This window comes from Lepisma saccharinum, chromosome 14, assembly GCF_977018435.1.
Source record: "Lepisma saccharinum chromosome 14, izLepSacc3.1, whole genome shotgun sequence".
NCBI classification, from domain to species: domain Eukaryota; kingdom Metazoa; phylum Arthropoda; class Insecta; order Zygentoma; family Lepismatidae; genus Lepisma; species Lepisma saccharinum.
The window spans coordinates 71089932-71102362 of NC_139242.1; the positions used below are offsets into that span (position 1 = coordinate 71089932).

The 12431-nt window shown below is 40.3% G+C and overlaps 1 protein-coding gene across 5 annotated transcripts in view; it reads right to left on the bottom strand.

Annotated features, from left to right (window-relative positions):
- The window catches only part of LOC145999010 (regulator of G-protein signaling 9), a 304822-nt gene that overhangs the window by 226736 nt on the left and 65655 nt on the right, over positions 1-12431 (bottom strand). For all 5 annotated transcript variants that reach the window (XM_083135882.1, XM_083135883.1, XM_083135888.1 and 2 more), the window contains exon 2: positions 8445-8648. In XM_083135882.1, the coding sequence (XP_082992008.1) occupies positions 8445-8495 (51 nt within the window). In that variant the 5' untranslated portion in view covers positions 8496-8648. The remainder of the gene's footprint in view (positions 1-8444; positions 8649-12431) is intronic.

Here is a 12431-nt window from a genome sequence, read left to right on the forward strand (position 1 = left end):
GATTACTCTCTGTTCCTTCACCTCAAAAAGTTGTTTGCTTCGCAACGTTTCGATGATAGTGAAGTTCTCAAGACAACAGTTTTCCACTGGCTGAGATCCCAGGCGGCAGATTTCTACGCAGAGGGTCTACGTAAACTTGTTTCACGGTTCTAAAAATGCTTGGAGCGTTATGGTGACTATGTAGAAAAATATCCAGGGTATGTACTTGTATATCATCAAAATAAAAAAAATTCTCGTTTGATTTTATTCTCTGTAATAACCAATCGGCCCTTGTTTTGGTCCCAAAACACGGTTGCCATGATTTGGCGGGATTTTCTATTACAGCAGCCATTTCACCTCTCTGCTACTCGCACGTACGCACCTCCACACTGAGAAATATACCTCTGTTGCAGTCACATGCTTCCGTTCACGCGCAGCTTCGTCAGTGTTGCCAGCCCCAAGTAAAAAATTATCGGCCCCTTTTTTTGACATGTACCTCGCATATTTTGTAACAACACTTTCAAAACAAGGAAATGTGCTTCTTCCTTTACAATGAGTCCAATAATTTGGCTAAAACTGTACTAATGTAATGTAAACAGTATGGCAGTGGTATGGCTCTGCAACGGAAAATGTGATGTTGCCAATTTTACAGCATAGATAGTTAAGTAGATCATGTGGCGCAACTCGCGCAAGCTCACACAGAACTCGAACTGCATCAAATCAAGGTTGATATATTTCTGGTGCAGCAATTGCCACAGTTAAACGTGTAATTTTGATTTCGCTGAAATTATCGTGTTACGATCATCTTAAGGGATTCATTTTTCGTGAATGACACGAATCGGTAGCCGATAAAAGTACCCTTTGATCAGTGGCGGCTGATGGTCTGCCTCTATGGGTGTGCACTCCAGCTGAGCGTCCAGAAGTGTTATCACACACGTTTTTGTGTAATGATGCTAAATGTATTGGCAACCCAAGTTATGAACACCTTCACTGAAAATGAGGCTATGGAAGAGTTATATTTCATGGATATTTTTTAAAATAAGATTTTTTTTTTTTTACAATTTTCAAATACCTCAGAGTTTCCCACCAATCACGAGAAGATCGATGTTATTGTGCTATACATAATTCAGCATTCGATAACTTGACAAAATCACTCAAAACATAGAAATACCGATTTACAATTTCAATACTGTTGTCAAATTAAAAACATATTTAGTAAAATCTTCCTCCCACCCCCAAGTGATAATGAACAAAAAGAATAATAACAATGGCGTACACCAAAGAAGCCGATCCAACAACTACATGGAGTAATTCAGTTGTAATCTATCTAGCAGTTGATTATTTCTAGTGACCGAACCAACATAATCAGGCGAAATCAAGAGAATACATATTTAAAAAAATAACAATACTCACTCAGTCCACACTGCCCTGTTTCTTGCTTCAGATTTTATCTTTCCCTTCCGCTGTATCTGTATTATATTACTGCAGTCGCTGCACGCTTTGTAGCTAACTTCCCTCCAAATATTCAACAAAGTTAAATATTACGTCTTTGCTTTCGTTATGTATAGTTTTCCCCTTTTATCATGAAATCAAACACATGAACAAGCTTTTGACAGTGCGGAACAATTTTGCAACTCAAGAGCAGGCACGCAATGGTAACAGATGACTGACATACCCTTCCTCCGCGCGCGTTGATAATTCGACTATACACAATTACAAGGACAGTTAATTTTAGCCAAGCCACTGCAAAGGCAATGCATGGCATTCATTAAAACACGCGTTTTGCTTCCAGTTGCTCCCCCCTTCCCCCCGCTCTCCTTGTTTCTTGCCCCCGCCATGCTTGGAACAGGATGGGCGAAGATACCATAAAATTTCCCTTTTCAAAAAGAAAAAATCCTTCAATTTGCAATGATTGCCTCGACTCCGTCACACGTTCTCGAATGGAATAAGTTTGCTACACTGCTACTAACACGCGAACCGCTGCGTTCACGAGTTCCCTAAATCCGCATGCAGAGTGCCCGCGCCAGTAGAGCCAATCAGCGTTCTCTACGCGAGCGTGAGTGAACAAAACTCGACTTGTGCGAGTGGGCCATGGTACACACGGGTTGATGTCACTGATCGCACGCTTCTCCACCGCCCTTCTTGGTGAAGCAGCGTGGAAACATTTGATGTTTTGAAGGAGATAGAGTTCAGTGAATAAGTATAATAATAACTATTTGCATTCCAGATTTATTTGGGCGTGCACGTGCGAATAGGCAGAAGCCGCTACTGCATTTGATGCATCCCTGCGTGCATTTTGATGCGTCAAAAATGCATCGCTAGCAGTAATGTGTTACTGGAGTCAACATAGTTGTGTCCAGTGGTCGAATTGGAAATAAATTACTGCCGGTATGCTCGTATGCACAGACCTGTATTTTGATACAATCCTTTCTTGTGTGTGATTTCATAAAATAAAATACATCGTTTGTTATTTTCTCTCTCTTATTACCAAAAATTCCGCTCCTTTTTTATTTGTGAACTGCATGAACTGTCTGAATTATTTTCAGTACTTATGTTTTTAGCACTTGGAAGTTCAACTTCAGTTGTATCGCGTTTTAACCACAAATCTAAACTAACTTTTTCACTTGTGACCATAGGCATAGCTACGGGGTGTGCCGGGTGTGCCTAGGCACACCCTAATGGGCTGCTTTATCAAAGAGAATTAAAGACAGATATTTCAATTAGAGAGAAAATAAGCGGAAGTTTATAAGAAGTTGAAAATGTCATTACTTGGTACAAACGTGTGCATTATCGCTGATGAAAAGAGTGTCTATAGATTTTCGATTTTTTGATGTCATTTGAGAAAGAAGATATTTACTGCACTCTACTCTGTACTGCAGCGCCATTCTTCTATACCTGTCACAAGCTGCACGTGAGAGAGAGCTTTCTCCAAGCTTACCCAAGTTTAAAACTAAATGAAGAGCAACTCAGAAGCAGCATAGATTGGAAGCCCTGCTCTTGCTATTTGTGGAACAGGAAAAAGCCTAGTCTATTCTATTGATGTAAATGAAGTTATTGATGAGTTTAAGATATATTGTACATTTTGACTGACGTCTCTTGTTATAGATGACGTCTATTTTGATGTATTTGTTTGTAACATTTATGAACATTTTTTGTGTGTGTGTGTAATTTCTATGCAATTTGATTTTTTCTACCACATATATTCAGAAATTTTCAACACTGTCATTTAGTGAATTTCTATTCCTTTACAAACATCAGTGCAGTTAAAGAGCCAAGTGATTGTGTTGCAAAATATGCTATTAAAAAGGTACAAGACCGCATTTTTTTCTTTGTGCACACCCAAATATAAAGTTCTAGCTACGCCTATGCTTGTGACACTCACACGCAAAATGAATATGTAGCACAAGTCAGCCCGTGACACCAACTGGATTAAAATCAAACATTTTATACAGTACAATAACACTTAAAGCGTATGTCTCTACACTTCAATCCACGACCACAAGAATCAAGATCAGAACTGAAAATGCGTGTATGATAAGTAAGCGCATAAACGACATGACTGTACATTTTTCCGTACAACATTTTAAATAATTTTGATCAATCAAACTATATCGTTGTTAAAGGAACAAACACTTAATGCTAATTTTTAATTCTCCTATGCAAAAAAGCGAAGTTTACATTATCAGCACCTATTTAAATTACTATTTTAATTGCAGACGCTATTGTTGCTTTTCTCATGTTTCTCATGATGACGTACGATTGATAAAGAGCGCTCGGGTCGGCCGTGAACGGCGGTGTGCTGTATGGTGCAATTCAAACGTGCAAGAAAGAGAGAGAGAAATGAGCGAGTACATTGCTGGCCATTGCATAGCTTCTTGTGCGATCACTTCCAATCAGGGGCGCCGACTTGTCAAAATTATTGGGGGGCTCTGATCACTGAAATAAATTAATGAATGACTCACTCCCTCCCTTTAAGTTTGGCCTCAGTGTTCGGAATCTCGTAAAAACCCACGAATATTAAAAAAATATTAAAATTTTCATTTACAGTTCGAATCAGAATGTCAATTGTTCTCGGATGGATATGTCACAGGTTTTGTCAACCATAATAGCAAAATATTCCCGACTTTTAATATCTGCTACCACGGAGCGCAAAACAGATCTCCCTTATATATCAATGATCTCGTTCTGAATATCATGCGAGAGCCATTTGTAGCCCGAACGTCCCATCCACTCTCCTAGTTCATGAACATCTTCTTTTGAAACTCTTTTTAGTAAAAATGTTAACAATAGTCACAATTATATACTTAGTATATAGTAATAAGTTATGTGTTTTGCTGTATCTGGTCATAGCCCCCCTTAAAGTTGATGGTCTAGAACATTACAAATGTGTTTTTAAAGTTAAGTTCATGTGGCACAATTCAGAGTAAACGTTACAAGAGAAGCAAAATAATACATTAGATTCTCTTAAGCAAAATTATTTTGAGACTCCGCCCCACATCGTTAACATTGGGGGGGGGGGGGGTCGAGCCCCCCCAAGCCCCATGGAGTCGGCGCCTATGGTTCCAGTAAATAACTGTCAATTTTAAAAGTTTACTGCCTGTATACTTTTTGGCATCTTAATTTACTACCGGTAACTACCGGCCCAATTAGATCACTGCTTGTGTCAACTGACACATTTTGAGTTCTCTGTAAATCTCCAATTTCCTGAATTGGCACCAATTCAGAGAAACGTGTCCGATGCAACTAGCCTAACACTCCTCCGAAAAAAAATGTTGTGTTTTAAGGTAGCCCTGCCGGTCGGTTCTGGCTATGGACCCAGGGGGGATTTGCCACTAGGGAGAAGTGACAAACACCATCGACTATTAAAATTCCTTAACATTATCATAATAGCAAAATACAACAACATGTCAAGTCCTTTACTTGCTTATTTCATGAAATAAGTTAGAAGGAAAGGTTTTCTAGCTTTTAAATAACTTCTTATATCATAATCCTATTTTCAGCACTGTATTTTAGCCTTTACTCGGCCAATGAGTCACATGTGACCCATAGAAAATATAGGCTTAGTCGGCCGATGGGTCAATGGTGACCCATCGTGCTGATTAAAAAGTTAATGTGCTTTTAGGACCTTCATACTTGTATGTGACGTTGTAAACGCTGACAGATGTTGAGATAAAACTTTGAAATGTCATGTGAAAGAAAATCCACCCACCAACCCCCTCCCCCCAATCCCAAAGTAACGTATGGAACTTGGCGCGAATTTTAAATTTGTACACTTACTTGACAAAAAATGTTATAACTCGTAGACTATTTAACCAATCTACTTCGGGTAACTTTTGTTTTGCAGCTAGACCATCAGGGCATGCAACAATGCAGGAATGAAAACGCCAAAGCCAATAAGAGGGGTTGGGCGGGCAGCGGCCCCCAACTTTCAGTGAAAAAATCATAAAAATGGGGAATTTACCCCCTCTTCACCCGCTATTTTTGAAAGGGGAGGCAAGCTTTAGCCTTATTTTCAAAGAATGGTTCTTTCTCAACCGAATGAAAGCCATTTCATGTTCCTGGGTACATTACATTATAGAATATGTGAAAAAAACTTCCCATTTTTATGATTTTTTTCATTGAAAGTTAGGGGCCGCGGCCCACCCAACCCCTCTTATTGGCTTTGGCGTTTTCATTCCTAAATGCTTGCATGTCCTGATGTTATAGCTGCAAAACAAAAGTTACCTGAAGTAGATTGCTCAAATAGTCTCCGAGATATAACGTTTTTCTGAAATAAGTGTAAAATTTAAAAATCGCGCGCAAAGGCGGCGGCCAGAGAGAGGTTACTTTCGAAAACCAGCTCTGCGGTTTAAAGGTTAACCGGAGTGCAAGTCTGTATGGCAGACTGCAAAGAGGTCACATAATAGTGTTCGAACGTAAACAATAGTTCCTCGAAGAAACGAATGTAAACATTTTGAGTGCCAGCAATTGAAAGACAAGTGGAGGGATATCGACAGTTGAAATCAACATTCTTGTTTTCCAGTTCGCGGCCAGTTTGGCCACCGTAATGTAGCGTCTGTTTCTTTACCTTTGATGCAATTGCGGGATTAGGAAACAGTTTCAGGCGAGTGTTATCTTGTTAAATCTATAAGTGTATTGTTTTATCGAAATTTCCCGAACGTGACCGAAGTCACGTGATCACAACACAAAATGGCGTCCATAAAATTAATGATAACCACACTTTGACGTGACACACTACCTAGGGTGTTCATATATAACCCATTCTACCAAACTGTGGTGTCAAACCTTAGATGTAGTATGGGTTGTGCCAATTTCGATTTTAGAGGCCCTACAGATGTTAGCTCCTTGACTAGAATATTGTGTTATTATTACAGAGCATGCAATTAGTGGTAGTGAAGTACCATGATTATAAAACTGTTAATAATAATAATAATAATAATAATAATAATGTCGACAAAAAATGGCCCAAAACACAGGACAGCCAGCCTATGGTCTCAAATTCTATAAATCCCCATCTGCGGATTTACCTACACTGGAACTTGGGTCCAGACGTTCCCTGAAAATTCATTTAACTCCGAAGACATCTCTGAAAGGGAAATTCGACGTCAAAGTATTCCCACAGACACTCGCAAATTGAGGAAAAAGTTAAATCCGTCCACCAGAGACCGCCACCGCATCCTAATCGCGCGGACCGCGGCGAACCACACTAGACGTGGTCTTCCCAGCCGGTAGATTTGAACCGTGGTTCCTGTAGAGTATCAAGAAAAAAAGGTAAAGGAGGGGAGAAAATGATGGCAAGATGTGGCAACGTTGCAATGCCCTGTTCGGGGATCGATAAGAGACCAGATCTGATTCCGTGGGAAGGATATTCTGAAATCAATCCATACGTAGAGACTGTTAAGGAGGGCTTTCAGGGAAAGCGGAAGTGCGGAGAAGGGGGGTTGAGTGGTAACTTTTTCAAGTATTCGTGCTCTCTAAAACCCTACATCAACGAACAGCATCTGGCGAAAAAGAGCTAGATGTCCGTTCCTTCATCCTGGTAGGTTACAATTTTGCATTTGCACCTGCATTTAGTGACAAAGACTTCACAAATATACGCTACACTGCTGTCATTAGTAAAAGTGAAGCCTGTGTTCATTAAAACAGATACATTAGAAAAAAATATGTCTGCCTTTTCCACCATATTCAGCCAATAATTCGATTCCCTTCATTTTATGAGAAGAAAGGAAACTTTGAACTAAGAGAAACAGAAGAAATGAAGATCAAGAAGTACTTACACATTCAACAGAAGACGGAAACAACCAAGGAAGAAACTAGAATTCCAACAAAGAAGGACGGAGGAACTACGGAACAAATTTCTTTTAACGGAGGAAAAATGAGAAACCAAGAAAGAAATGGTATCGTAGGAAGAAAGAAGATTTTTTGAGGAGACGAACGGAAGAAGGAACGGGATTTTCTAACGAAAGAAACCATACTTTCAATCTAAAGAAACGGATTAATTCGACTCTCAACGAAGATAAGTGGAGGGACAAGAAAGAAGCGAGAACTTGAACGGCGATGAACGCCAGAAACAGGGAAGTCATTAGATTTTAAACGGAGGTTAACGGAAGAACTATGAAGAAATTATACTCTTAACTGAAATGAGCGGAGGAACCAACTAAGAAATTAGACTTCAGCGGAGATGAACGGATGGAGCAATCATTAGATTTTCGACGGAGATGAACGGAGGAACCAACGAAGAAATTAGACTTCAACGGAGATGAACCGAGGAGACAAAGAAATCATTAGATTTCCAACCGAGGAACCAAAGAAGAAATTAGACTTCAACTGAGATGAACGGAGGAACCAAGGGAGAATTTAGACACTCAACGGAGATAAACGAAGGAACCAAACAAAGCATTAGATTTTAAACGGAGTAAACGGAGGAACCAAAGAGAAATTAGACTTCAACGGAGATGAACAGAGGAACAAAGGAAGAATCTAGACTATTAATGGACAGGAACGGAATAACCAAGGGAGAAATTAGACTCAACGAAGAGGAATGGAGGAGCCAAATAAAGCATTAGATTTCCAACAGAAATGAACTGAAGAACCAACGAGGAAATTAGACTTCAACGGAGATGAACCGAAAAAGCAAAGAAATCATTAGATTTTTAACAGAGGTGAGCGGATGAACCAAGGACGAATAAAGACAATCAACGGAGAAGAACGGAAAGAAGCCAGGCAGAAATGGGACTCTCGGCGAAGATGAATGGATGATCCAACGAAGATTTGAAACTATGAACGGAGAAACGAACAGATCTTCCAATAGGGTGAATTCCAATCGGACGAAGTTTGAAAATATTTTGAACATCCATTAAACTTTGCTATTCTGGCAACTGTAGGAAGTCTGGAACTCTCCTCATTTGACAGTTGGAACTTCCTTAGGCAGAGTGTATCTAGGAAGCTCTTCAACGTGCACTTACCTTGTCAAATACGAGAGGCCTGTGGACTTGTTCCGCCTGGTGTGACTCCATGACTCGGAGGGGCGGTGGGGGAAGAGGGGGGAGGCAGCACTAGCCAAACTCCATTGGCCTCTGGCCTCGCCCCGGATCCATCACGTCACGTTGTTCGTCACTTCCGGTTGCGGCGAGGGAATTGAGATGGGGTTGCTTTTATTTGCATGCGCCCTGAAAAATGTAAAACATCATGGAATTAAGAAATGCCTATTGAACCACGTAACAAATTACACAATCAGAAGTTCACTGAACCAATTAATACAAAGCTGTAATTATTTTTAAACGTATTGTTTTTCTAGCTTGTGTAGTCCTTCTTGTAAAACATGTGGGATATAATATGATACAAAATAGACGATTTTATAATACTAGTTTCACTAATATTGAGCAGACACACATGATATTACTACCAGTTTTATACTAGCCTCCTATGTGTGCCCCACGTGTGACACGGCAGATGTCCAGGCGGTAATCCCATTCTCGCCCAAACCCTAGCAAGCATGTCTTGTGTGACGTTCCCGATGGCGGCGTTCATGCACCTTTGCAATTCTGACAGTGTGGAAGTTGAGGAACGTAAACAAACATTGTCTTTGATGAAACCCTACAGGAAGAAATCGCTTACTGGGAGGTCTGGTAACAGAGGAAACCGCCTTCGGGGACGTCATGCACAACATGCTTGAAGTTTTGTGATCATAATGATCTGGATCATACATTCCCTTTAAAATAAATTTTGTTATAAATTTATTTGTGTACTCGTATGTATTAAGCAAAAAAATGTCCCAGGATTCTTGAGTGTCTTGCAGCAAAGGATGGTTGTAGGAACGGCCTATTAAACCGACACACGCCTTCGAAATGAAGAGGTTTCCACCCTGTATCATACTGTTTTATTCTGTGCTACTATATTCTATACTACAGTTTTACCTCGAAATAAAGGGGTCTAAGCCCCGCGACAGGTTAAGTTTGCAGCAGGTTTTATGTATTAATCCGCGCCAGAACAGCTCTCAGCATCTCCCGTGAGTCGTGCCTCAACCGCCGAGCTGTTTGAAAAAATATCGTCTAGGCGATATGAACTAAACGAAATATTGTCAAGATATTTTGGCGATATATATCGTGTCGGCGGTATATCGTCACGATATTTGGCGATATATAAGCCTATCGTGGGAGACGATATATCGCCCATATCACGATACGGAGAAAATATCGTATCGTGGGTCTATATATGCGAAAGGTTTCTGGAAACGTAACCTGTAGCGGGGCTTAGACGCCTGCACAATGTTTCAGGTTCCATTTTAAACTAAAGAATCAATTATAACACCATTAAGCCTTGTTTCCATGATATGAAAAACTCAATATGCTGACCAAGGTAGAGATTTATTTTATTATAAAACATAAACTAAACTTAACGTTTCAACCTTCTAGCAAGGTCTTCTTCAGACTCTGCACCAAGTACAAATGTAACAAGGTACACAACAGGACGATATATATATACACAAAAATACTCCACCCCATACTATTAGAAAGTTGTTCAGGAACAATCTAGCAGGTGGCTTTCCCTTGTCAACTTACTTTTACCTGAAAGAGAAAGTAAAGTTGACAAGGGGAAGTACAGTTGACAAGGGAAAGCCACCTGCTAGAATGTTCCAGAACAACTTTCTAATAGTCTGGAGGGGAGTATTTTTGTGTATATATATCGTCCTGTTGTGTACCTTGTTACATTTGTACTTGGTACAGAGTCTGAAGAAGACCTTGCTAAAAGGTTGAAACGTTACGTTTAGTTTATGTTTTATAATAAAGTAAATTTCTGCCTTGGTCAGCATATTGAGTTTTTCATAAAGAATCAATTTCGATGGGCCTATCCGTTCTTAAACTGAGCTTCAAGAAATCTATTCTATTCCATTCTGTCAATTTGCACTTCATTCTATTTTGAATTATTCTGTTCAGTTCTAATTGTCATATTGTATTCTACTTGATGCTTCGGTCTTGCCAACAAAGTCCCCGGGTTCGAATCACAACCTGGGTATGGGTGTTCTTTGTTGGTTCCTCTTCACTCATCATCCTCGTGATTAGCCAAAAGTGGAAGACATGCGACGCTAAATAACACAAAAGCAAGTATAAATCTATTCTACTGATTCTATCCTATTCGATTCTATTATGCTCTGTCCTATATTCAGATCACACGACGGAGCCCCATACAATGACCTGACCCCATAATTTCTAATTATAACACCATTAATATTATGTGTTTATTTAAACACACGAGAGAAACAGGACATGCCATAGAGTGGGATGAGGCTAAGCAGATAGAAAGGGAGAAGAGAATGCTAGTTAGAAAATGAAAGGAGGCCAAGGAAATAGAGAAGAAAGGAGAAGACACAATGAAGTGGAATGCGGGACTCAAGATATACAAAGAATGGATGAAGGTGTTAGAAAGAGTGGATAGGACAAGAGCGATAGAGGAGAGAAGGAAGAGGAATGTTCCACGAAACACCTGCTGGAATGTTCCAGAAAAAACTTTCTAATAATCTTGTGTCTGGAGGGGAGTGATTTTTGTGTATATATATATCTTCCTGTTTTGTACCTTGTTTCACTTGTACTTGGTACAGATTCTGAAGAATACCTTGCTAGAAGGTTGAAACGTTACGTTTAGTTTAAGTTTTAAAATAAAATAAATTTCTGCCTTGGTAAGCATATTGAGTTTTTCATAATTTCTGCATCCGCCCCTGTCTCAGCTCCATCTCTCCCCACCCTCTGCAATTTCTTTAATGCATCTTGGTTGCTACCGTCCCGTTCTTTAATTGGAGTAACCGCCTCGCTGGGGACACTTTCATCAAAGCCCTTCCGCGGGAAACGAGACCGGCGCTGCTGAAACCTGACACCAGAGCGCGCTGATTACGGCGAGTCCTCGCGCTGGATTGGCTCAAATGACTCGTTGCAATTCCCCAACGGCAGATAGAGATTTCTGCAAGCAGCGGCGTGGCTCTGATTAACAACTAGGGGTCACCAGGGTGCGTCCGCACAGCTCACTTCAAGGGACTGTGTGTGTGTGTGTGTACAGCAGGGACGTCGCCAGCGGAGGAAGGGGGGGCGGGCTCTAGCTCAACGTGAAATAGAGCACCCCTACTCACCCAAACAGGTTGGATGAGACGTTTTTACACATTTTTGTCACCTCCGGACTATTTCCTCTTCCCAAAACTGAAAATGCACCTGAAGCTGAAGGGTTCAAGATTCGACTCGCTTGAGAAGATCCAGAAGGCTGTGACCGACAAACTGAAGACAATTCCGATAGAAGACTTTCCGAGGCCATGAAGAGATTGAAAACTCATGCTGAGCAATGTATAGCATCAAATTGATCCTATTTTGAGTACATTAACAGTCAAAACTCATACGCCTTTGCCTTTGAATTTGTTATTGCCTTAGTCCGGGAACTTATTGACCGCACTGTGTACATACTCGTATACAGCATCGTTTCTCAACCTATGAGGCACGACCCACATCTGGGTCCCGAGGGCGTGTTTGGTGGGTCGCGAAGTCGGGCTCGAAAATGTATTTACTGTGTCTTAAGAAACGGTTACATTTAAATTACTAAGATACATTATTTTAACAATTTTAATTGAACCAGTGTTGTATGTAGTCTAAACTCTACCTTTCTGTTCCAGCCGGCATATTTCAATTTGAGGATGTGTGTTTAGTTAGATGTTAGAAAAGAGTAAATTAGTCTTCAAAATTACATATTTACTTTTCTAGAATGACGTATGTGTAAATTGTTTAAGCAAGCGTAAAAGGGAGCTTCGTAAAGTACTCGACGTTAGCAAAAATATGATTATAAACTGGGTGCACACCCTTGGAAGTAATTCTGCCGGCGCCCATGCTTATGGATCCCATGAGGTGTAACATCAAAAGTTGACAACCACTTGTATACAGGGGTAAAACAAGAGAAGTTGACAGAAAGAAAGTAAT